The 26,895-nt window shown below is 31.8% G+C and overlaps 2 protein-coding genes across 7 annotated transcripts in view; one reads left to right on the top strand and one right to left on the bottom strand.

Annotated features, from left to right (window-relative positions):
• Positions 1–2,136: 2,136 nt before the first annotated feature.
• Positions 2,137–26,895, bottom strand: part of fry (microtubule binding protein furry) — a 218,636-nt gene continuing 193,877 nt past the window's right edge. For 4 of the 5 annotated variants that reach the window (XM_074119677.1, XM_074119676.1, XM_074119678.1 and 1 more), the window contains 30 exons: positions 24,467–24,592; positions 23,125–23,312; positions 22,446–22,559; positions 22,104–22,238; positions 21,178–21,437; positions 20,120–20,243; positions 19,871–20,010; positions 17,334–17,620; positions 16,784–16,873; positions 16,544–16,685; positions 15,735–15,945; positions 15,510–15,608; positions 15,160–15,430; positions 14,752–15,074; positions 14,480–14,677; positions 14,202–14,369; positions 13,956–14,096; positions 13,525–13,684; positions 13,262–13,428; positions 11,829–11,903; positions 9,782–9,814; positions 7,510–7,674; positions 6,612–6,746; positions 6,335–6,516; positions 5,975–6,164; positions 4,842–5,096; positions 4,419–4,586; positions 3,201–3,406; positions 2,595–2,695; positions 2,137–2,451 (listed from right to left, as the gene is read on the bottom strand). In XM_074119677.1, the coding sequence (XP_073975778.1) occupies positions 2,321–2,451; positions 2,595–2,695; positions 3,201–3,406; positions 4,419–4,586; positions 4,842–5,096; positions 5,975–6,164; positions 6,335–6,516; positions 6,612–6,746; positions 7,510–7,674; positions 9,782–9,814; positions 11,829–11,903; positions 13,262–13,428; positions 13,525–13,684; positions 13,956–14,096; positions 14,202–14,369; positions 14,480–14,677; positions 14,752–15,074; positions 15,160–15,430; positions 15,510–15,608; positions 15,735–15,945; positions 16,544–16,685; positions 16,784–16,873; positions 17,334–17,620; positions 19,871–20,010; positions 20,120–20,243; positions 21,178–21,437; positions 22,104–22,238; positions 22,446–22,559; positions 23,125–23,312; positions 24,467–24,592 (4,985 nt within the window). In that variant the 3' untranslated portion in view covers positions 2,137–2,320. The remainder of the gene's footprint in view (positions 2,452–2,594; positions 2,696–3,200; positions 3,407–4,418; positions 4,587–4,841; positions 5,097–5,974; positions 6,165–6,334; positions 6,517–6,611; positions 6,747–7,509; positions 7,675–9,781; positions 9,815–11,828; positions 11,904–13,261; positions 13,429–13,524; positions 13,685–13,955; positions 14,097–14,201; positions 14,370–14,479; positions 14,678–14,751; positions 15,075–15,159; positions 15,431–15,509; positions 15,609–15,734; positions 15,946–16,543; positions 16,686–16,783; positions 16,874–17,333; positions 17,621–19,870; positions 20,011–20,119; positions 20,244–21,177; positions 21,438–22,103; positions 22,239–22,445; positions 22,560–23,124; positions 23,313–24,466; positions 24,593–26,895) is intronic. The other variant, XM_074119679.1, reaches the window with a different exon arrangement.
• On the top strand, positions 17,770–19,758 carry LOC141449843 (uncharacterized). Of its 2 annotated transcripts, XM_074119701.1 has the most exons (3): positions 17,770–17,891; positions 18,000–18,122; positions 19,029–19,758. In XM_074119701.1, the coding sequence occupies exon 3, from the start codon at positions 19,051–19,053 to the stop codon at positions 19,711–19,713; it is 663 nt and encodes a 220-aa protein (XP_073975802.1). In that variant the 5' UTR covers positions 17,770–17,891; positions 18,000–18,122; positions 19,029–19,050; the 3' UTR covers positions 19,714–19,758. The 2 variants fall into 2 exon arrangements, with proteins under 2 accessions (XP_073975802.1, XP_073975801.1); XM_074119700.1 differs by having other exon boundaries at positions 17,804–18,122.

Genomic DNA, 26,895 nt, shown 5'->3' with positions numbered 1-26,895 from the left:
GGGAACTTGGATTTTTTTTTTAAACTTGATTAGATAAGGTTCTGCCAGTTGTAGTCGAAATGAAAAGCAAAACCACAATTAATATATCATCTGAGTTAAACAACTTTCACAATTTAGAAGCAGGAATTAGAACGCATTAGGGTTTTCCTCTACCCAAATCAATTACATACACATCCTTACTACACACCAACAAATTACAAGCATTAACCTTGAAGAAACTAAACATTAACGTCAAAAATATAAGTTCTAGGAGGAAGGTTTTTTTTTTTTTAAAAAAAAAAAAAAAAAAAAGTAAAGTAATCGCCTATTTTTTCAGGCAGGGCTTAACATCCAACTATCAATTAGGTGTCGTGGACGGAGGCGACTAGCAAATATTCTTTACTGTAAATTTCTTTTATTAACCATTAAATAAAATCCGAGGCCTAAGACCGGGAATCGAACCCACTAAACCAACAATACATCTTAGCTTTGCGGGTCTAGCCTCTAACCGCTCGGCTTCCTTGGTGACCTGGAAGGTTTTTGGATATGGAAATGTTTTTTGCTCGCTATTATGGAGAAAATAGAATTTTAATACTAAAACAAAAGCAATCAAATGATTAAATTTAAAAACTTCAACCCACAGGGTACTTTAGTAATTTATAGTTCTATTTCCAGTAGGAGAATGTTTCAAGAGAACAAAAATACTTCTTACACTGTAGTTTTGGTTCTTTATTTCAGGAGAAAAATGGAAATGGGAAGCCAATAATGATGACACAATGTGTCGACGTTGGAGATGGTAAAAGGGTCTGCATAACTGTTACAGTAGATCAGATGACTTTTTGTGGTGGGTGTCCAGATTGTCCACCTGACCAGCGTGAACATCATCCAGACTGTGCTTGGGGCAACAGCCAGCGGTAATTTGCTATTTATATTTTTTTTGACAAAGATCACAAAAATGTTTAATGTAAGACCTTCATACATATTATTCAAATCAAGTTTCCTGTTGGGGGTTTGTCACTTTACTGCTACATAAAGATCTATAGTAACATCTCCGATGAACCAACGTTAACCGATGGTTCAGAACGTATTCAGAAGCCCAGGACTCACAAAAAAACGCCATAGCCACATGAGAAGCGCCACCGGATAGCTCCAAGCTGGAGACATTTTGAATTACCTGACTCTTACCACGTTCTCGCAATGGCAGAGAATATGTAGCGGTGTCTCTTTCTCAGTCAAGCAGCAGCACCAGACCCTCATATGTATTCTGAACCTGCAGATTGCTCTGACAGAAACAGCTTTATTCAAGAAAATACGTATATTTAAGAGAATTTAATTTTATCAAAGAAAGTAAGTTCGATATAATATCCACCTATGATTAGAGCCTTATCTTTTTTTAGATTAGTCATATTATGTTTCGGCCGTTTCTTAAATTATAAGTGACTTCTCAAACTTCTTTCAATTCTTAAGCTAATTAAAAATAAATAAAAATAAGTTACGTATATCAATAATTTTTTTGAAGTTAAAATTTAGCTGACTAATATTTATTTGGTCATAGGAATTCTATTACACCAAATCCGCCACAAGAAGAAAGGCAAGAATGCTACACTGTACAATGTCCTCAGTCACCTGCAGAACAGAAATAAAAGAAGCCCCCAGCGAAACATTCAAATATAGCTCCATCCTTCATTGAGGAAATAATAGAGAAACTGATCCTAAAAACTGCTAAACTACTTTCAATTTTCTGTAAGAAAAACATCCAATTAAAGACTATAACAAACATTATTCTTGTTTTATGCTATGATTATGGTAAGAGATATTTTGAACCCTGGTCCGGCTACACTTGTTATTTCTTGAAATAACAATTCTTCTGCCCTTTACCGTAGATATTTTTCACAAAATAGCAAACAGCGTCATGAAATGGAAGTCCGCGATGAGAGAGATGTAAACACTACGTAGTTATTATAGATCATTAAAGAAGAGTTGCTCAGTGTGTAGCGCAAAGAACTCCCACACGGAGATCCAGAGTTTGAGTCCAGCAAGACTCAATTTAGCACAAAATTAGCATAAAAACTTTGGCTAATCAAATAAAAAAAATCGATGATAGAATCGATGGTAGCAAGATGACAGATTACCGCCAGATGTAATTTAAACAATTAATTGAATTGTACTTAATTCTGTATTAAAACATGAACATGCACGATACATCACTTCAAAACATATACTATGAAATTGAATACATAAATATTACAGGTACATAATTTAAAAAAAAAAAATTATCTATATAAAATGCACATAATCACGAAATACATATGAACAGGACTTTGGTATTGAGTAATACAAATTATTTGGACGATTTATCACTAGCCCTTAATTTAGTTTCAAGAGAATTAACAGCACCCAAGACTTGATAGAGTCCTTGCATCAATCCTGAGACAATTTCTCCTAGGCCTTGATCAGTTACAACAAATACATCTGAAATAATAAAGAAACTTTAAAGAAAGCACATTTCTAATTTATCCCTATCATTATAAAACAAAAATAAAGATATTAATGTGAAAATTGAGTAATTTTTTTAAAAATAAATTTATATCAACTCAAATATATAACAAACTTACCTGGTATGTCTTTAACTAAGTGGCAACAATAAATATTTAGTATATTAGTAATATCATCATCTTCCACAGAAGTCGAAATAACTTCACTACCAAGAGAACCTCTGAAATAAACCAAATTATCATCAAGATACTCCAACTAACTTTTTGACGTAGAATGTATTTAAATTAAAGAATGGGTACCACTTTTGATGACTAATTGGTTAAATCCATGGAAGAGAAATTATTGCCGAATTGTCTCACTTTTTACTTATTACAACCAAGCTATCAAACTAGGAATTAGTCATTTTCAGGACTTATATTGATTAATTAAATTACACATTGGCTTAATTACGTTCTTTAAAACTGTATCTTTTACAAGAAATGTGTTTACACTCCTTAAATGTTTACTGCCTTGGTTCATTGTTTTTATTTTTATTGATTATTTCCGAAAATATTTCATTTAAAAAATTATAATAAGGAACACATTTAAGCAAAATTTCTAAGAATGGAAGATGACGCATAGGCAATTTAAAAAAATGGCAAATCTGTACTTTGAGAAATACTGTACTTAATGAAAAGAAGTTAATATGATTCTTCTGAAAATTATCATAATTTTGAAATTTATACCTGGTAGCACGAGCTAAGTCCAGTGCTGGTACCCATTTGGCTTCCTGCAGAAGACGTACTAATGTATCTGGCTCCCCTGAGAGGCCTGGTGATTTATTTGCTTCTGAAACACTACTTCCTAGAGATGAAGCTGTCGTACCCATTTCTTCTTCAGCTCTTAACAATTGCTTCTTTATACTTACTACATCACCTGATAAATTCTGCAACTATTTTTGGAAGCAATAAGAAATTTCTTTTTTTAATCTAACTATAAGTTTCGGTAAGTTTCTTTAGGAAGTTCACGGTTTCTTTGAGATATTATTTTAGATTGGTAAATGAAATTTTTACATAAGAGCATTTGGTAATAATAATAATAATAATAATAATAATAATAATAATAATAATAATAATAGGGAAGGGATTAGCTATGAGGTTAGCATACTGGACTCCCACGCGGAGGTCCCGGGTTCGAATCCAGCAGCTGACCCTTAGATTTTCTCTTCCTAGGAGCTTCTTACAGCTCACTGTCCGGTGATGGACAGTGTTGTCTGTAACGAGAGAACACTGTCCGGAGGCCGGCAGTGCACTGGAAAAAGCTCCGGGCGCTAATGACCTCAGCTGTTGATGCGCAAAAAAAAAAAAAAAATAGTAATGGTCCCGGGTTCTAATCCAGCAGCTGACCCTTAGATTTTCTCTTCCTAGGAGCTTCTTACAGCTCACTGTCCGGTGATGGACAGTGTTGTCTGTAACGAGAGAACACTGTCCGGAGGCCGGCAGTGCACTGGAAAAAGCTCCGGGCGCTAATGACCTCAGCTGTTGATGCGCCAAAAAAAAAAAAAAAATAGTAATGGTCCCGGGTTCTAATCCAGCAGCTGACCCTTAGATTTTCTCTTCCTAGGAGCTTCTTACAGCTCACTGTCCGGTGATGGACAGTGTTGTCTGTAACGAGAGAACACTGTCCGGAGGCCGGCAGTGCACTGGAAAAAGCTCCGGGCGCTAATGACCTCAGCTGTTGATGCGCCAAAAAAAAAAAAAAAAAAAAAAAAAATAGTAATAATAATAATAATCAAAATAATAATGTAATTAATTGGCAGACCCTCTACATAATCAAATCTGGAAGTGCAAAGATAAGTAACTTTATTTTACTTACGTATAATAGAAGCAAATATACAACTTAATAATTTAATTTTAAAATAATTGAATAAAAATGTAAAAATGAAAGACATCTATCTTACTTACACTGTTTTCTTGGGCGGTGGTATTAAGAGCACAATACATTTTATTGGCAGATTCCAGAAGTAAGACAAGTTGGAAGTGAAGCTTATAGAGCGACCGACCCATATCTAAAACAACGCTCATGTCTGCATTTTCTTGAAGTTTTAATGTAACTTTCAGGCTTTCTATGCACTAAACATACGAAACGAGGTATCACAATTATTGTTTTAATCTATAATGTCATTACATAATAACTATGTTAATTTTTATGGATTAAAATATTTATGGAGTTGAAAATCACAAAAACACTATTAAATCAACTTCCATCGTATAATGTGAAGAAAGAATAATTCGTTTAAAATATAAAACTTAAAAAAAATAAAAATAAATTTTAGAAAAGTTTTCTGTAAATCTTAGAACATATTCTGAGAAAAAATAAACACTTACTTCAGATGCTTGCCGTTTTTTGTCTAGGAATGTTTCCAAATGTTCTTGTAATTCTAGCATACCAAACCGTAAAGTATCTGCCAGGTGAGAGCTTGCTACTTTATCGGGAGAAAACCAAACAATAGGTGGTTCACACTCCAAACTGAGAAATTCCGTAAGATTAGCCAAGTGAGTTGCTAAATTTTCTCCGAGAGAAATCTCCGAAAGGGAATGACAGGCTTCTCTACTAACGCTGATACTTCTCTTGATTACATCCTGCAAAAATGATTTAACATGAAAAGGAATTCGTTTTAAACAAGCATTTTTAATAATAATATAAAATGATCAAATTAAAATTAAAACTAGAAACAGCCACAATTAGGTGAATCTTTGTGATAAACAGCGGTTAAATGCCAAACTTAATTTATCATCGACCCCTTCAAATTTTGGAACCCTTCATCAATCTTTTCAGAATTTATTTTTAGTAGTTTGCTCATTTAATCTGGTGAGAACACCATTATTTTCGCTTTACCACAACTTAACTAATTAAATGAACATTAAGGGTTTTTTTCAGTGCACTGCCGGTCTCTGGACAGTAAGCTGTAAGAAGCTCCTAGGAAGAGAAAATCTAAGTGGCAGCAGTTGGATTCGAACCCAGGATCTCCGCGACAAAGAATCTATTTCACTACACCTAACCTCTGAGCTAGTCCCTTCCCTCAGTGAATATTATTGTTACTCACTTTATTTTATTTATTTATTTTTTGTGGAGTTCAACAACTAAAAACGGAAATTTTTTCTGTAAGATATTCTGTAGTTGTTGAATCAACAAAGCAACAAGCTTAATATTTATTATTAGCATGTGGCCGTAAATGAGGTAACCACATGAATTTGGTGTTAGAAGTACTTATCAAAAAAGGCTACAATTTTATTAATATACTGAAATGAAAGTGACAATGAAAGATAACCACACGAAAGTAAAAAGTAAAAGTCATCAATAAATCTACTTACATTTATTTAGTTTGCCTTCTTTCATGTAAATATATTAAATTTTATTATAGGTATAAATTTAGTTAAATATATATAATGGGTCAAATCAATTTTTGTACAGGATATAAAAATCCTAAAAATAAAATAAAGTTTATGCATTAAATTACCTTAACTACTCTGTACAGTAAATGGAAGAGATGAAGGGGCGAAGTTGGTACGTGAGCTACTAAGGATTGTATGTGAGTTCTCCATGCTTCTTCAGAGTCATGTCTGGTGATCGGACGGAACGCAATTGCTGATAGATTAGGAGATGCATTACATGGTGTAAGTTCTCCAAGATCTGCTCCACTGGAACCACTGAATACAATATAAATATAAAGATTTCGAGTGCTCGTTTTTTATTATTATCACAATACTAATACTAATAATAATAATAATAATAATAAGAGAGCGCTAATATCCTCATCTGTTAATGCGCCAAAATAAATAAATAAATAAGAGAACAAGTTTTTTACATATTAAATTACCTTGTATCTGAATGAGTTGTAGAATTACTTCGCTGCCTGAGAGTAAGTGATAGAGCGGTGTACGGGGGACCACCTCCTGGTGATGATGGGACAAATTCCCCAGGAGCCAGTTCATCAAGTGGACTTTCGGAGCCAACTTCATCGTCAGATGATTCTTCAACTCCTGCCTCAACTCCATCCAACTAAATAAATTATTTTTGCTTTATTACGTAGCTAAATAAATTTAAATGAATAATATAATATAAATAAATTTGATTGATTCACAAAAAAAATTAACCTTTCTAGAAGACAGAACTGGAGTAGTTTCACTGAGTGATTCCTCAAGCATTCTCAACGCCGGATCCAGTTCACCGTCACCTTCACTTAGTACTCTTCTTCGCACGCCCCAGTTAAAATTATCTGTACTTTCGCCCTGTTATAGACAAAGAGAATTTATATCATCACTACAAGAAATTGAACAAAATAAGGCGCATACGGCAATGTAAAATAGTTAGAACTGCAAATCAAACTGAAGGAAAATGATCAGGTCATGATGAAGAATCATGTTTTTATATCAGTACAATATTTACTGATTAACGATGAGGAAGAGAGTTTTCGCAATCATTTGGATCCAAAACTAGTTTCGATGATTGGACCCTGAGAACTACTCAAACAATGTGACTGAAAGAAGATTTAGAGTTCCTAATAGGAAGCCTAAATAAGTGAAGACCATCCTGGTATAAAAAAGTACGGGTCAATCACACTTAGGCGATTTCTCAGTATAGAGAAAGGCAAGTTTGTCTCTGAGCAGAAAAAAAGGTTTCTCTCTGACATAATAAATTTTAAGAGTTAGATATTGGTTTAACTGTGCGATTAGACATGATCTATCTTCATTATAGTGGCCCAGAGACAAAGGGATCTCAATTACAGCATAAAATATGAAAGTAGGGTTGCAGAAGAACCTTACGAATTGAGGAGCAGTACTATTGACTACCTCTCTAAGCCAGTCAAGACAAGAAGTCAAAAGAAGAGGTGATAAGTATTAAAAAAAGAGTTCGCGATAGATTAAGAAATTCAACAATATTATCAACTTTTAATTAAGTAGCAAAAAAGAAACATAAATTCAAGTTAAATTTTTCTATTTATAAAAATACATCTATTTTTTTTTCTTAAAAATGATACTAAAATTTAATTACCTCCACACTTTCACTTTCATATTCTAAGAAATCAAAGTCTTTGAATACTCCAAAGTGATCCGGATTTTGAGAACCTGCAGATAAATCTGGACCCGAAACTTCTTCAGTGGATGAAGCAACACTACTCTGCCGTTCCAATACTTCGGAGCTTTGACTAAATATAACCTGAATAAATGAAATAAATTATCAAAAAAATAAAATCTAAAAACATTTTAGATAAAACTAATGGCTTATTATTATTATTTTTTTAATATTAACGTTTAAACAATGAATATTGTATAATCAAAATTGTATTACTACTCAAGAATATTAACCTTGTTAATATCCAAGTTATATTAACCTTGTAAAGTCTGATATCTCTTAAGCATACTCACCTTGTTATTTCTCATTGAATAAATTATTTAATATTGCTGGACAAGAATAACGTTTTGAAAAGAGTATGTCTTTATATATGTAAGTAAACGAATTTTTTCTAAATTTTGATCTACTTAAAATAATTTCAGTAACGGATACCAGAAATAGTTAAGCGATGAAATTAAGAACGCAATAATTTGGAGCAACTGTAAATTTTTGATATAAAGTATATTCCGATTTTTTTTTTAACTATTTCAAAAAATAAATAAATAAATTACACGATTTATTTTAAGTAATATATAATTCCAAATCGATACGTATCTTACGATTTCTTAGAGCCCACGAATGTTAAGGGTCTCTGTAAACATTAGTTTCAAAAAAATTCCTAATGAATGACCATATCTAATTAGTAATTGCTTTTACAAATAATAATAACAATAATTATTAATTTTATTTATTCAATAATGAGCACTGACTAATTATTATTATTAAATGTACATCAAATGTAAAAATTTTATCCATTGAATCTATACGCCTTTTTTGAAACATTCTGACTGGATTCGAACTTTCGTCAATCATGATATATTGGTCTATAAGTTTCTTTTGTAAAGAATTTGATTTCAATTACAAAGATAATTAGAAAATCCAGTTAAAAAGCTTCAAATAAGTGATGGAAGCTTTAAAAGTAGAAGACGAGATTTTTATATCTGCCTGATCAACTCATCCAAAACTGGTCAGAGTAAGAAAAAAAAACAAAAAACAAACGTGCTGGGATGGATACATTAAAAGATAAACTTAATTATTAAAACAAATAAAATTTGGAATAAATCAAATATTCATCTATTTTTTTGTAACAAAATACTTGAGTAACAGAGTTTAAATAGCTGAAAAAAATTAAATTTATTTAATATTACTATTTTTAACCCAACTTATTTATAAATATAATGATGGTATTTTTTTTTAAACAAGTTCTGAGTCATTTAAACTCCATTACATTATTTTGTTCGATCCTACTTATCTAATAACTTAATACACTTTTATTCTATTGTCAGCCACAGTGTGCTTTTATCGTTTTACATGATTATGTTTAATTACCAGTTTATGCTGTTAAATAAACCAAAAATCGATTTACACAGAGTTTTCCAACCAATAGCCACACCCCATTCATCTCCTGTCTCTTTGGATTTGAGAAAAATTGGTAACATTTTTTTAGGGGATAGAATTACAATATGACAATCGCACAAAGTGACCAAATCAGTGCTTTACTTTACTATTTCCAAACGAATCTCTGAATGTTTCAAGTCAATACTGATTTTTCACTATATTATGGAACTATTCTATTCAAGAAAAATCCCAAATGTAAAAAATTTTCGTGGTGCAGACGAAATGAAAAGGAGCTGCTCATTTTAAAGAAAAAACATTCTTGCAGCGTACATTGGACTGCCACGTGGATAACCCGGGATGTTCAGCTGCATCCCTTTATATTTTTTTCTTTCTAGAAACTTCTCTGAAACTATGTTTGGCGTTGTGGTCTAAAATAAAAGAATGCTTTCCGCAGGTCTGCATTGCTCTTAAAAGGCTTCAGAAGTAAAGATGTCTTTTAATTTAAAGAAAAGTTATAGTATGAAAAAAACAACAAGTGCCCAAGATTTTGGCATGTATAAAGCGGAAAGAGGACATAAGTCTTATTCAGAACCAACACAAAAAAAAATCTGGGGTAAATTTGTTTTTCCATTTTCAAAAAAAAGAAAACTTAAGATAAATGGCGTGTGCACATTACTTGAGGCACCCTGCAATACACTATATTAAAAAATTATTATTAAAAAAAACAACGCTCTCAATGGCAGGGAGCCTAAAATATTAATAAAATATCATGTAATTTGTTAAGTGCTTGACGTTTATATCTGTATGTACATACTGTGCTCGGGTCGCCGTAGAGTCCATGGTAATGCTTGCAGGAAACAAATAAACACACTGAAACATGCTATCTGAACAACCATGCAACACTCACTCCATTATATAACCAAATATACAACTGTTTTTCACTTCTTTTTTTTATATATATATATATATATATATTTAAAGACAAATTATGTAAATGTATTAAAGTAATTAATTTAGGAAAAAAAAGATTTACCTATAAAGATAACCTTGATTCATGCACTGAGAAACTCTTTAGGATATGAAAATTATCTATTTTACAATAGACTTTAATTAGTCAATTCTAATCAAAAGTAAATGAATTATAAAAAATGTTACTATCAAATATTTAAAAAAAGACCTACTATAAATAAATAACTGAATAATTAATAATTTGTAGGACATGAGGTACCAGTCTAATTTTCAAGAATTGGAATAATTCCGGTTTAAAGAAAGTAACTTATAATAATAATTTCGAAAAAATAAGAAATGAGAATCTCTATAACTAAGAATATAAAATAAGTATAGATTTCCCATAAGAAGATAGATTTTAGATACTATAGTTAAGTATTAGTATAGTATTTTTTTTTTTCGTTGATCTCTTTATTTGATTTTGATGTCGGTGAGTCATGGAGATAGTTTATTTAATTTTTTTTTAGGCTACAAGCACTGGTCACAAAAAATTTGGTTATTCCTGACAACAAACTCTTCCAGAACTTTTCTAAATGGCCTGGGATCCCCTTATTTAGGGAGAGCGATCTCTAGGACATCTGGCGTTAAAAGAAGAGTGGTTTGAGTTGCTCCAGGGAGTAGTTGAATCTGATTGCCGATTCCCCAATATTCCTAGAACTTCCTTAGTTTAAATAGTTTCCAGGGGTTAGAGTGAAAATTGACTTATGCAGTCTTCATAGATTTTTTTTTAGGGAAATCCTCTAATTAATATTTAGAGGGCTTTAAAAGGGGAGGTGAGTTGGCAGCAGGTATTAGTTAGGTTAAAAAGTCAACCTCTTAACTCCTCAGGGTTAGTTCTCATCGCATTCGGCTAAAAAAGCATATAGACACAGTTTTCAGCGAGAATACAAATCTGCATCTTAAGGGACTATTTGAGATAAATAGCTTCATTAACAGTTGACGCAGAATTCGTTCATTAAAGAGCAACCACAAGCCATGACTTTCTGCAAGGCCAGCTTCAACTATCAGGCCATCACCTTCTTACATATTCAGATCAGGATGACGTGTACGCAAAATGTGCTAATAATGTCTCTTATTTTGTATACAGAAATTTGAATTGGAACGCTAGGTTACATCTAACGTCCTAAATAGCTTTAAAAACAGTTCCATACTTCAGGTACAGACTCTATGATGTATATGAGTTTAAGAGAGTGAGAGACTGTCAGTGATGATGGTTGATTATCTAGTGTTTGACTGTGGGTACACTAAACCCAAGCAAATGCCCACATAAACTGATGGTATTTTCTTAAATCTCTGTAACTAATTTGATAATATTAGATCTTTTTCTTCTATCTCTATTACCTAAGCGTAATAAAATAATCTTCATTTTAGGCTAGAGTACCTTTCTTTATTATGCAGAAAAATAAACATATATAAATTGCAGAGTTAAACTTTTTACTAATTTGGCCTTGCTTTACATTAATTTAATTTTAGCAATATAAACTTGATAAGGAATTCATTTTTAATAAACATATTTGGCTAATTTTAATTGTAAAGTATGAATGCTTTAAAAATAAAAAAGTAAACGTTTGAGACACCTAAAGACGTAATTCTAATTAACAGTATAAAAACTGAAAGGAAATTAAATATGAAAGACTTTATTTAACTATTCTACATATAAAAAATTTACATGCTTTGGGGAGCCATTCTCAAATTAATACTTTATTTAAAAAGCCAACATTCATGGCATTAAAAGATTTTGACTAGAAAAATAAAACTAAAAGGGGAATGAATTTTGTTATCTACTGAAAATGAATTTAATATTATAAAATAAAAGTATAAACTGTTTTTATTAAGAGAGAGAGAATACTTACTGAAGGACTTTTCGGCAGACCAACCCTCTGGCCACAAGCGGTTAGTAAGTTGACTAGAGATTCTCGAACTCTTCCCTACATTATAAAATAAAAAAAATTACATTAATTTAAAAAATAAACTGGTATTAGTCAGCTAAGAAAATTTTAAATTGCATGCGATAGTTAAGGTAGGATAGCTTTTTTTCCTCAAATGATTGGCTATTGGAGGCATTTAGAAGCCCATAGTAGTTATGTTTATGTTTGTAAAATGTTAATGTTTGCTTTCCAAAAGAAATTTAATGGTTTATCTGGTCATAAAATTAAAAAAAAAGCAAGAAAAACGTTGGTACAACACATCTTGATTATTTAACCAAAATAACAGTAAAGAACACTTAATTTTCTGCAATATATTGCGATACATTGATTAATTCTTTGTTATAGGACCCCAATTTTCTCTATTATAAAATCTAAAATTGGTGTAGTTTGATTCAAGTTTGTATTTTTCTTTAAAACGATTGGTACTAATCTGTAACGTTGATTAGTAACAAAGTTAGATCGTTTCTAATCTAAAAGGACTACTAAAAAATCAATGAACTTGCATTCCTGTGGCAACAATATATTAAAATAACTCCTTACTACTTTTTGTCAAATAATAATAGTAATCCTTCCTGTTGCAAATGGATCATAAGTGGACAGAGGCTGCAGAAAAGAAATCTGTAGAAACAAATTATTGAACCAATTAAAATGGATAATTATTTCATACTTTCAACTTTCATGAATCGCATTGAGCAAAGAAAATATGCAAAAACTTGATGGTGATTAAAAAAAAATAACCACAAAAAGTTTAACTCCTTTCTTAAAAATAATACAACGTAATCTTACTTTACACAGATTTGAACTATATTACGTTCTTAAGTTTACTATGTACTTATAAAGTCTTGTATTATTTACCACAGGAAGAGAGAGAATAATATTGATGATGTAAGTAAGTGATACGCACTCCAATTTAAATATATGAATACGCAAAGAAACTCCAGCGAAGAAGTAATTTACCACCCTTATAATTTAAATATAATTGTGTTAAATGTATTTTATATATAATGTTAAAAGTATTTTATGTTTCAAAATTAGAAGTCCTGAATAAAGAGCCTGTGACTTTCATAGCTTTTTAGTTACAAATTTCTCTTTTAAATTTATGAGAGACTTCAAAATATATTTCAAGATCAACTTCAAAATCATCTTTGGTTAATAAAATCTTTGTTTTAATTTAAAGATAGTTATTTTTGATTCTGAACAGACTGGATAATATGTCTATGTTGTAAATTAATGGGTTACAAAAAAAGTTTAAGAACTAGAAAATCTAACAGAATAAGTTTTGAACTATAAAACTATACAACCTGATTTTTCAAACAAATTGAAACAAATTATTTATTTATGCAGTAACTCATGCATACCTGAGATACCCAAGGCCTTTTCCACCCGGCTACTGTAAGACTATCCGCCGGAGATAAAGATACAGACCTTCTAGGAGACACATTACTTTCACCATCTTCTTTGCTTTTAATTTTTTTGCCAATCAGCGGAGTTTCAGTTACATCAAATGTAAAATCCATTGTTCTACCTATTCACAACGAAATTAATTATAAGACAATTACTTCGAAGTAAAACCAGCTGTTCAGAAATTGTAAAAAAAAAAAAATATCTAAACTTCACACACCAGGTAATTCTTTCTTTGTGAACAGTTCGCTGTCAGTGAAAGATAAATGAGGGGATGGTTCCCAATGAGTATGATGGGTTGGCATTGGAGGAGCAACCAGAGTGGAGGATCGCCTAACTACCAGCTTTAATACTTTTTGTGCTTCTTTCCAATGTACACCCTGTAAAACATTAAAATGGTTATTAAAAAAAAAAAAAAAAAAATCATTGATTTTATCCGACATAGCATGCTTGCTTTCTTTATTTCTGTTAGGTTTTTGGATTAAAATCTACTTTCAGCGATTGGTTTATTAGGTTAGTATAAAGAATTAGCTCTCCAGTTCTGTCAAAGATAATCAATGAATGCCGCGCCAGATAAAATCAACGATACAATCTGCAATATGGACTTATGTTTAATTTTAACAAATTTATACATGATCATGCTAATAATACCTCAATATATTTAGAAACTACTCTCAGAAGATCAGCATAAAGCGATTGTGAAGACGCTGCACTCAGATCAATGTAATGTAACATACAGTGGATTATACTTAGAACAGGCAGCTGAACCATCGTTGGACCTTTCTCTAAAACCTAGCAATTTTATTACAGAACAGAACAAAATTTAATTTGTGCAACTTTATTCACTTTTTTTATTTTCTAAAATTAATTAACAAAAATAGATTAATTTATACTAACCTCAACTAAAAAAGCCAACATGTTCGAACTGAGGTGGGCGTAAGTATCATACAAATATTTAATAACACATTTAGTCCACTGGAAGCTTTCCTTACTGAACGTTCTTCTTGAATACAACGTCATTACGGTTCCCAAATTTTCTAGTTTTTTACCCTTTTCGTTGCTCACCTAGCAAAAGTTTATAAATTTTCATTATTAAAATAAGTAAGTGTCTACTTTTGTTTATCTTCAGATCCAACCCCCTTTTTTTAAAGAATAAAATTTGAAATATATACTACCTGGGCGATATTCTCTGCCGACATGATGCATAATGGATTTGCTTCCTCATAATGAAGAAGCATGTAGGGCAATAATGCAATAACAGTCATTGGAAAAGCCAGATTTTGGGTTGGGTCCACTACAGGCAGATGTAATAATGGTGTGCACTGAGATAAGATGCCTATTACAGGTTCATAAGTTGTGGCATTCGTACAACCCTAAACACAATTATTATAAATAGTTCAGAGTTAAATTGAAATGTAGAAACTAAAAAGAACAATGAAAATTTTACCTTCAACAGTAGTGCGTGAAGTCCAGGGAAGTTATTCCATTTTAATTGTGACTGTAGTTTATCCACTTTATCACGAACATCCGGTCTATCTAAAGGTAGCCTGTGTAACAATCTGTCTACTAAGCGTAGTGCTAAGAGAAATTCATGTTCATAATCGGACTGGAGCAGTGAAAGAGAGAGCCAAAACAGCTGGGCTAGAATAGTCATTTTATCATCCTGACTTGCTGAATCACCCAAAAGTTTTAATGATTGAGCTGAACGGGATCTGCATAAATTCGTTGTATATTTAGCTGCACTTCCGCATCTTGATTCTGTCTCCGGAACTAAAAAAAAAAAAAAAAAAATCTTCACTTGAAGGACTATCAAGGAATACCAAAAAGAGTTCTGTTTTTAGACACAAAAACTTACTTTTATTATCCAAATTTGAAGGCGTTACATTCGTCCTGCGCATTCCACAGTATGAAACGGAATACGATGTACTACGCATATGCGAGTTGTTAAGAGGAACGATTCCCGGTATAATAAGTCCAACTCCAGGACTACGTTTACCAATTCCTTCTTTGTTATTTAAATTGGGAGTGGATTTGAAAATTTCTTTCATAAAATCTAAAGGTCTAAAATCAGATTCCAAAGAATCGACAGCTGCCTCCAATGTTAGAAGTAATTCTGTTACATATCCCTAATTAAATCACAATTTATGCAATTCAATGTTATATTTAATTATGACAGAAAACTATTATCATTAATCTATTTATTACCTGCATATCTTCACCCTGTTCGGCTACTGTTTCTACTAATCTTGATAAAATTTCTGACAGCATTCTTGATGTCAATGGCAAATGTAGTGATCTGAATAGCTGTAAATATTTTGATATTAATTGATAAGCTTTCATTAGTTATGAATGAAAAGGAATTAATCTAATTTATAATAGATTTGGCTTTTTTAACTAAATTAATTTTGAAATCAATATACAGCAATTTACCTGTAATGATCTTCCCGCATAATGCCTTGAAGAACAAGAAAGGCCTAATTGCAACGCTATTTGTCCCCATCGTTCGGAAATGTGAGCATGAGGCAGCGACTCTCGGAAAATTCTTAGTACATGCTGGAGAAATATATCCATCTGTTCTACACTTCTAATGGACCAAACTTTTGCGGTAATATCTTCGTAATTCCAAACTACTTGGTTTTGTCTGTAATGAATAAGAGTAGGAAAGCCCTAATAATTACGAATACATGACCACTAACAAGCACTTTGGCGATTTTAAAGTGACTTCCATTAATCTCATATGGTTACAAGATATCTTTAAAAAAAACGCAGGGCAACTATCAGTTTTGATCTTAATATTCTGTGAGAAGCATGAGATATTTAATAAAGAGAATGTAATGATTGATAATATTTTTCCAAAATAAGTCTCAGCATGAAGATCTGCTCTAGGGTTCCTCTGTTTTGGAGAAATCCGCTCTAATAAATGCCCATTATACGCTATATCGCTAACACTATCTTCATGAGCGACATACCTCAGGATGTTTTATTCAGAAATTTAGAAAATATACAGAAAAAACATAGTACTTCTTTGGCTGCTGATTCTATAGCCTATTTAATTACATTTAATTTCAAAAAATTAATAACATCACATTAACACATTCAACTTTGTTCCATTTGCGCTGTTCCTTATTGATAAATAAAAAAATTAAATCTGATGAACATTTGAAGGATTTACTTAGGGCAGTATCAAGGATTATTTTATCCAAAGGGTGTATGAAAATACAGTCAATCTTAATTTGTACCTTGAAGCAAGAAAATCCACAAGAGACTTGATCACTTCTTGAAGCGGCATATTTGTACCGGGATTTGGAGGGACCCATGTGTTATTTTCCTCAGGTACTACAATTACAGGAGGAGTAGAGGGAGCGGATGATGGCACTTCATCTGTAATAGTTAAATCAATATGTTAAGTACAATAATTAAAAAAACTTGATGAAAGTTACAAACCAAAATAAGATACAAATATGAAGAGAAAAACATACTCGTAGTTGGTAGTGGAGTGTTAGGTGCAACAGCATTATTGCCAGATTGGACAGGAACATGTAAATAACTATCAAATTCTGGATCTGGCTCTACAACATAAAAATTAGGATTACTATCAGAGGAAAACAAAAATTTTACGGCGTTGAAATGAGCACAGAAAAATGAAAATCTTTGTTGGGCGAGACTTAATGCAATTTCTTTGAAGTGGATGAAAGATTTGTAATATTTAAAATAACGAATACAAAGGGAAGGGATTAGCTATGAGGTTAGCATACTGGACTCCCACGCGGAGGTCCCGGGTTCGAATCCAGCAGCTGACCCTTAGATTTTCTCTTCCTAGGAGCTTCTTACAGCTCACTGTCCGGTGATGGACAGTGTTGTCTGTAACGAGAGAACACTGTCCGGAGGCCGGCAGTGCACTGGAAAAAGCTCCGGGCGCTAATAACCTTGGATGTTGACGCGCCTTAAATCATTTAAAAAAAAAAAAAATAATAATAAAATAAATCAATTAATCAAACCAAATTTAGAATAAACTTGTGTTTGTTTCACCTGTAAAATTATGCGAATTAACAGACACATTTGGTGTCATAAGGCCAAGACCAAGTTGCAGAGTTTTTCTGTTCAGCAATATCTGAGACAATCCTAAGTGATCATTGTGATCAGCTAATACAATCAATAAATTCATAAGTAACTGTTTACAGTGTTGATGTACAAGTGTCCTAGAATGGTCCAGCCCAAGAAAGAGAATATGTAACATTAACGGTAAGTGAATAGACCATTCAACATCGGCTACATCGACTACCACGTCCGTTAAAAGCATCACAGCTACATTGCATCTGAAAAAAAGAAGAAGAAAGTATTTGCGCTGAACATAAACTTGTCTCGCAGAGAACAGCCATAATAACAATTAGATCTCCTAGAGTTGTACGTAAATAGTCAGAACTTATACTTTATCATAAAATTATTTGAAGATTTATCTAGCATTTGCTAATACTTAATAGATCAATAATCATCTGTTAATGACAGTTTCTAATCACATAACATATTAAATACATCCTATAAAATAACCAATAAATTACTGAATAACTTTACAATGATTCTTAACACGTAATTTACCTTTAACCATAACTATTTAATTGTTGATTGTGTACCTTGCGGCAACGCATTAAAGAAAATAATTCTGTAGCAACTCATTTTGCGTCCCTTTTCTTTCAGGAAAATGCTCTAATGAAACACCAATATTGATAAAGAAGATAAATTCGAACATATATCCTTAATAGAAGAGATACGTTAGCGGATAACTTGTCTAACTGACCAGCCTACGCTTAATATTGAAGGGTAATTTTCATTTAGTTTAGGATAATACTTATAAAAAGTTTCCAAACTGAGAATTTTAGTTTAGGAATCAACTTCTTCTTAAATCTCTCGCAGCTTCAATGTTTTTACTTCAGAAGTAGAAGTTAATGATGGGGCAATTGAGGGAAGTTTTTTTACTCACAGAAAATTGTCACTTTTTTCGACAAAAAATACATGATGATACCTAGATGGTTCCAGAACGGATAGACCAGCTGTTTCTACGACACTAACGATCACTTGGAAGTAGATCACTTTTTTTTAGGTCAAAATTTAAGTTATTCTTTTGTTGTGTTTCGGATGAACGGACTCAGAACTCTCCGATGATAAAAGTTTGCTTACGTTTGGATAGTCAGGTTACTATGAGGACGCTTAACACTTGTGTTTACTCTTCCAGACTTACAGGAGATTTCTAAAAATGGGAAAATCAGGCTGAACAAACTGGAAGCGATGACCCTCTTCATTAGCCCCGAACCAGATATTGAAGTGTCATTTAATAAATATGTAATACAGCTGTGGTGTGCAATAGTCTTCTAAAAATATTTAAAAAAAGATATGGATCTTTTTCACCAACTACACCACAGAAACGTTTATCTATTTAACATCCCCTTTTGCAAAACGGATTATATATACCTATAGTCCTATCTACTGAATGATGAGAGCAAGGAGGCATTTCAGTAACTAAGAAAATACTGACCACTTCTTTGATCCTGTAACTCCAATTATAAACCACAAAGGAGCGGTAGTGTAAATTCATAAATTGTACTGGTTTAAAATAGTTTTGAGTGTAATGTATGATTTTGATAAATTCGTTTGTTTAGTATTTTGCGTTAAGAAGTATTTTTATATTCACGGAAAAAATATCATCTACTAAATATATGTAACCCACAGGAATAATAAAAATCCGCTAACAATGTCACAAGGATGCGAAGATAAAGACAAACCGAAACCGAACCAGCTAATACAATGTCCTCCACAATCACTGCAGCAATGTACACAACAGGAAAAACAATCTGCTTCTCCAGCACAGGATAAAAATTGTCCTCCACCCGTACAGGAGAAAAAATGTCCTACACCCGTACAGGAGAAACAATGTGCTCCACCCGTACAGGAGAAACAATGTGCTCCACCTCCAAAAGAAGAACCACCCGTACAGGAGAAAAATTGTCCTCCACCCGTACAGGAGAAAAAATGTCCTCCACCCGTACAGGAGAAACAATTTGCTCCACCCGTACAGGAGAAACAATGTTCTCCACCTGTACAGGAGAAACAATGTCCTCCACCTCCAAAAGAAGAACCACCCGTACAGGAGAAAAAATGTCCTCCACCCGTACAGGAGAAAAAATGTACTCCACCGGTACAGGAGAAACAATGTGCTCCACCCGTACAGGAGAAACAATGTCCTCCACCTCCAAAAGAAGAACCACCCGTACAGGAGAAAAAATGTCCTCCACCTCCAAAAGAAGAACCACTCGTTCAGGAGAAACAATGTCTTCCACCTCCTAAAGAAGAAAAATGTAAACCTGAACCCACAGATAGTAAAAAACCTGAAGATGATCCCTGTACGAAAAAATAACGGCACAAATCATTTCAAAAATTGCAATAAACATTTTCAATAGTGCGGATGTTCATTTTATTAATTAATAGACAAAAATATTATTAATCGATTAGAGGTTTAAATTAAATAGGCAATTAACTGTAAAGTTCTTTTTTTTAATTAAAGTAATGCTTACCGATGGAAACCGGTACTTGGCTGGGAACTGTCTGGCAAGTATTCTGTCAAGGGGGCGAAATATCCACCATACTCTGGCATAGGAAGCGGATGAGGCTGAGGTATATCGAATTTACTTTCCTCAGGAACGGTTGCTACGATCTGCAAAAGTTTGTATAATTGTCATTTTTGTTCATTATGCTATTGGCTATGTTAAAGTAACAAAAAAATTTTAGTTCTGAAGGATAATAAATTAAGAAAAGCATCTAACCTCACTTTCTACTGGAGGTGTCATCAACTCTTCTGGAAGTCCTGGTGGACCACTTGAGGTTCTTATCTTATCAGGACCTCTAGGCGGAGTGAATCCATACCTTACCAAAGTATCAGACTTGCAACTATAAATACAAATGAATGGCATTACCCACACTTAAGGTTTCTTCAGACTCGGCCGTAGGGCCCCTAAGCAGAAGTCGAAATTTTTTAACGGCAATATGTAGGAAACATAAAAGAAAAATTACATTTCAAAAAGTTCCAAGATGCTGTTTCCCACATTTTGCTTATGATTTTAAATTTGTTAAAGAAGTTAGTCACACAGAAGATTTTAAAATTCTTCAAGATGATTTTCTTTCTTGAAGTTATAGTGTCAATCAAGTACCGATCACAGAATCATAAACACCAGTTTAATTTGTTGAATGTAATACCAGTTTAGTTCCCTGGATTCGAACCTGGGAATTTATTTAATGGTCCTTAACATTACATAAATGGTAAAAGCATACAAAACGCGAACGCTAAATAGAGTAATTTTTTTGGGAATCGATCTGAGAACAGATGAAACATAAATGTTTTTGTATTTTCGTTATTTTTTTGAATATTTTATTGAATTAAATATCTTTTTGTTTTGTTTGTAGTTATTTATTTTAATGATAATTATTCCACTCACTTACTTGGTAGGGGGCTTGCAAATAATTACATTTGGTTATAATGTACCCACACACTGGTTACACTACTAACCACCATCATTCTTACATTCAATGTCTTACTGGAGAGATGGATATATGGCTCAAACTACTTTGCTTAGTGCAGGAGTCATTTCACCACAAACTAATATTAATAATAATAATATTTCTGCTGTTTTCATTGGCCAAGTGCCCAAGTCTGAAGAGAACAAGATGATAAAGTTATTTAAGCCAAATTAAAGTACAAACTAACTATTAGATAAATAAACTAATTATTAGAACATTCACAAAAAAACTAAAAATGTTTTAGAAAAAAAAATTTAAAAATAATAACCATAAAAGTAAAAATATGTAAATAATTAAGGTTTCATACGTCATTTTAGCTGGATCTTCACCAGAATGTCTTTTAGTATGGATGGTTCCGCGTTCAGTTGCTGTATCTCTACTAGTTTCAGCCTGTCCAGGATCCGAATGACTCGATGCCTTTCTCATACTGGTCAGCCGATAAAATGGTGGTGTCTCAGTTCTTTCAATCAACCAATTCAATGTTTCAACCGTATGTAATTCAGTCATCATTTCGTCTAATAGGCGATCAGTTTTCGCACGTGCAAGAAACACCACTACTCTTTTAGCCTTTACGAGCAGAAATATTGGTTCTCATTAATGTAATAAAAATTAGTAATTATAGTAAAAAAAACAAAAAAAAACGTAGTACCTAATGACTATTTTTGCCCAATCAAAAGTAATTAATTCATCTTATTCTAAAATCAAATTTTAATCATTTTTTTTAATAAGCTTACATCTAATTAGAATCTTGGCATTTATTAGCATCGTCACTAATTTTGAAACAAAACGTGATTAATAATCTTCAATACTGTTGAAATAGTGTGTAATTACCATTATTATTTTATTTTTTTTAGTTTATCATTCAGTGACGCTCGGAGCTTTGGTTAGTACTTTTTATTATTACGTATTGCATCGAAATTTATGTCCTCAAATTTAAGAAACACCTGCTTTAAACTTTTTTTTTTTTTAAACGCATTTGGGAAGCACTTTTTTCACAGTAAAACGGTAATGACTTTTATGTTGAAGCAGAGAATTCTCTCAATGCATTTCATTTCTATCGAAAAAAGATGACAGTATTTTTTTCAATTTTATTTATTTCTTTTTACTCCATCTCAATTTGTAAGAAAAAGCCAAGGAAATCTTGTATCCTCGCTCTTTTCAATAATAATTTAAATAATAATAATAATATAAATAATAATAACAAATAATAATGTTAATGAAAGTTATACTCACATATTGGAGTAATTCATTAGCAGCCATCCCAGATATTATAAGGAGATATCTAATAATAACTTTGAGATTATTTGGCCATACACAGCATAAAGTAGCCCATACTTCTTCTATTTCCTTGGCGTGTTGATCGGCGAACTATAAAGTTAATCAATCAATTAACAACTGGGAAGAAGAACAATAAACTAAACCAATGTTGAAACCAGACCAGACGATTTCTCATTCGCAGTTTCCGAGAAAAAGTAGTTCTAATCCTCTAATCTTCGCACTTAAATGTTATACTTCAAAATTTTATGTAAAATTCGGAAAGAAAATTTTTGAAAAATGAAAAACTGGAAAACTTACTTTAGCGGTTATATAAAATAGATTGTTCAGAACCATTTCGGTAGCTTCCACAGATCCCCAACCTTCTTGTCTAGGATTTGCAGTTCTCTTCACGTCATTGTTGTTGCCGTAATACTGGAATACAATTACTGCCTTTTACAATATATAAATATATTTTATGTTTCATTATCATGTTATATTATATTGATCCCATTAATATTGAGTTGTGAGTAAATCTGAATTGAGAAAAAATGACCAGGGCAAGTTACTGTTCTTCCTCTGACAGTAGGTACCTTGGCAAAAGACATTTCAAATGTATGCTAGGATTCCCAAGTATGGCCATGGAAGTTATGTTGGTGATATAAAAGTTCTAATGAGTGCCTAAATTGGTGTCGGTTACATAAGTTGTTTTGTTATATCCTTTACAAATGTGTAGGACTACATGTAAATTTTTGTCTAAGGTCAATAAGGTGACAGTCCTTGAAAATCTTGAATTGAATGGATTGCGATCGTTTTGTGTGGATTATAGACAATTCTCCAGTAGCTCTTAAGTTCAAATTGATCTCGTGAGAAGACGACTAAGTAGAGGTGAAGTTATTTTTCAGGTAAAGTTAGTTATTCGTACAACAATATTAAATAATTTTTAATTATCACTTATAACTAAAAATAAAAAAAAATTAAATTTGAAGTATTAACTCACAGGTTGTAAACGATTTAGCAGCAGCATGGATGTTGCCATTTTGTGAGAATGTTCTTGATAATGAGATAATGGATTTGTAGGCGGCAAATTCGGGTCCACTAATTCCATATTATACAGCCAAGGTAACAGATACCCGAGTAATAATTGTTTTACTTCTGGTCTAGCAGTTTGAAACCTATATGTTATTTCTGCAAATATGATTAAATGCAAAAACATTAATTAGTCAATATACTCAAAAGAAATAATAAAATATTCAATGTAGAAATATAATAAAAACAATATTCACGGAATATCATAAAAATTGATACGTGACTCCTAAAAAAATATAAGATTCATAAAATTGTGATCAGTATGTCAACACTTTTTTGGAAGAGCCCTTCAAGAAAAACCTCTTATGAACGTGTCTTTTTTAAAATTACAGGATAAAGGATACTATTAACTAGAATTAAATCATCTTGAAGAGCAATAATTGATGAATACAAAATTAAGGATAATTTTACAAGATTTAAAAGAGAAAATTGCATTCATAAAAATTGTTTGAATAGGGATTAAAATCTAAATAGGATTTATTACTGAAACTTGCCTCGTAAAAAAAGAAAAGATTAAATTTCCAATATTATTAACTTATGCATTGAGTAGCTGAGATTATTTTTAAAGAATTAGGTTTTAGGGAACACAAGCGTAAAGAATAGAAAACTGTGGTAAAAAACGTTATGGGTTTTCTTCTTCTTCATCGTTTTCTTTTATATATCTGAATTAAATAGGCTTAGCAATCTTCATAAGAGAACGTGCAAGTCAGAAACATGCCACTTTAATTCTTAATAACATTTGGAGTCTTAAAGATTACTAAGGATTCATGAAAGTGAATGATGAAGATACAGTGTACTACTCATTTAAGACATAATTTGGACTGCTTCATGAAAATATTTATGTGAGCACAAAGAGCTGAAGGAATCTTCTCAGAAGAAACTCTTCTTTTAATTTTATTTATTTATATATATTGTACATACAGATTTTTTTGTAAATATAAGTCAGAAAATGACATTTTTATATTTCTCCTTAATTTCAAGTTATAATTAGTAGATCTAATTTCTAATTACGTTGCATTCATAATGAAATATTTAATATTTATAAGGTAACTAATCAAACCAATGAATTATTACCATTGTTTGCCAAGCGAATTGACATTGCAATCGCCATTAATAAAGTAATTATAGTAATTTTAACATAATTTTCTGGGTGATAAAACAAAACAAAAAAGGGTGTTTAATGGACAAGGCTGCTGTCTTAAACTAGGATAATTCAGATTATTGCCATTTAGTTTAAAATATTTTCAACTTACCTGAGAACATTGGCATTGTAAGTTCAGGATGAATAATAGCTAATTGGCGGGATAAATGTGTTTGGGATCTCAAATATGTTGAAGACAAAATCACATCCAAAGTACTTCGCCTGAGAGGATTGTCACCTGTAACAAGTAAATAAATCATTGCAAACACTATGTGGAACAAAAATTAGGTTAAATTTTCAGAGAATTATTTTATTATATTTATTAATAAAGGTTTATTTCTTTCATTAATGAGTAATCTTTAAAATAAAAAAAAAATCCACGAGTAGAGAATTCGATTCACTTCTCCAAATTCCCTGCTAAGCCTCACTGACTGGGTAATCCTCGGTTACCATAGTCCTCTAGAAGCCAAAGAAGTATGGAGAAGTCGCGTTAAAGAGGAGCAGAACGACAAAAAAATGTCGAAGAAATGATCAACATCATGTATAGCTTTTGACGTTATGGTACCTAATGATTTATGATTTATAAATATCAACGTGGTGACTATTATTTTTACATAATTTACTTATTGTAATAACTTCTTTAATTCAAATTTAGAAACGTTTCGTAAAGAGAGTTTTCTTCAAATGGTGGTTAAATATTTAATTTAACATTCATTCTTTGAGGACGTTTGCAAACAAACTTTTAATCATGGTAATTATTTTTTTAGTTAAGTTTTTTTTAAAGGGCTACATTTTTATTTTTTTTTAGCAAATAGTTACGTTATAGTATTTTGTAATGACCTAATTGAATAGTTAGATAAATAGCGTTTTATCTAAACATCCAGGAAAATATATTCCTATTAAGGAATTATTCAATCCATTACAAGACAATGGAAAACATTTCTATTGAAGATTGTAGACAAATAATTGAAGTTCTAACAGCATTCGTTCAGACAAAGGAAACAATTTCATTGTAGTTTCAAACAAATAATTGATATTTAAGGAATTATTGGTTCTCTGATTAAACTTCATTCGTTTTCAAATTGCAACTAATGCGTAAATTTAAAAATACAGCCTACTGTAAGGAACCTGGGTCAAAAAAATGACAGAAATAGGCAATATTCTTTCTTCTTTTTGTAAATTACATTTGCAAATATAGACTTTGTAAAAATCTTTGGCACACCAACGATAAACTTTACAAAATATTAGTGAATTTTTATGTATCTCAGACAATCTTTATAAAAAATATTTTCATTTTTTATTCAATGCAATCTAAATAACTGAAATAGCTGAAAAAGTGGCTGGATTGCAATTATTGGATAATGTCTTTGATTTTATCCTAACAGCTCGCTATTTATAGCATTTTTTTTTTTTCTCTGAACGGTTTCAGATGTACATGTATCATCAAAGGTTGATTCTACAGTTAGTGTAAAAGAAATGGACTTCCACTAATCAAGTATCTGTCACTTCAGAAGTGTAGCGTGTTACAGGAGCTTAATAGTGGATGTCAAATTTCTCTACGCCAAACTCATAAATCCATGTCTTATAATTGATGAAACCAAAATCTATCTGAATTAAGCGCTTAGATAAAAAGGAATGTGCATTAGTTATAATTCAAAGAATCAAACCCAGATTTGTAAATATTATTTTAACTTTTATTAAACAAGTAATTTAGTAAAAACTGTTACAGATAAGTAAAATAAAATATCCAAAAACACAGTACTCATTATATAGCAATGTTGCTTATCAGCCAAAAGATATCGTACTCATTTAGAGTATTATTTTCAATAACTCTTGGACAAACCAGGACATAATTTGAATTCAAATCAGAGTTTGCCACAGTTAGGCAAACACAAAAAGATTTCATTAGATACATAGAAATATCCTGTTTATCACTTAGTGCTTAGTATTGTTCAGGTATGGCTTTAAAGTCCAACTACCAGTTGGGTGCCTTGGATGGAGGCGGAAACCCAAATAGTAGCTGCAGGCGGAATTGGGACTGAGGATTTCCCGAATCCATCAATATTTTCTACTCACCAGTTTCTTATAATGATTATATAATTTTGCAATGATTAATAAAACCTGATATTTAGTAAAGGACACAAATAGAAGAGAAATTAGTTAAAATCAACATTTTGATATGTACTGAGTGAAGCAGGCCACAATATATGGCAAAGTGGTGGTAACAAAATAATGGATTTTCTTCACGACTCGACTACAGCAATTTGTCTCGTGGATTCGCTCACACTTCACGGCCAGCTTTTTGCACGCTTCTCTCCAGCCATGGGATAACTCCAGCTATTCCATTCACCCACCTTCATTACTTTCTTTTCCACCTTTATTTATCTTTTGAAGTTTATTGCTTTCTTTACTCAGATTTTTTTTTTTAAGTAACATTTAAATGAGAGGATGATGGGGAGGACTTGATTGTTTAATTTTTGATGAAGGATTCCCCATAATGGGAAAATCTTCACCACAATGAGGGAACTGTTTGATAAATTT

Source organism: Rhodnius prolixus, unplaced genomic scaffold (genome assembly GCF_049639745.1).
Source record: "Rhodnius prolixus isolate KJV_2025 unplaced genomic scaffold, Rpr scaffold_2, whole genome shotgun sequence".
NCBI lineage: Eukaryota > Metazoa > Arthropoda > Insecta > Hemiptera > Reduviidae > Rhodnius > Rhodnius prolixus.
This window is presented reverse-complemented; position numbering and strand designations above follow the sequence as displayed.

What these genes read in the sequence shown, in the direction of transcription:
- LOC141449843 (XM_074119701.1), top strand. Translation starts at nt 19,051, where the DNA reads ATGTCACAAGGATGCGAAGATAAAGACAAACCGAAACCGAACCAGCTA.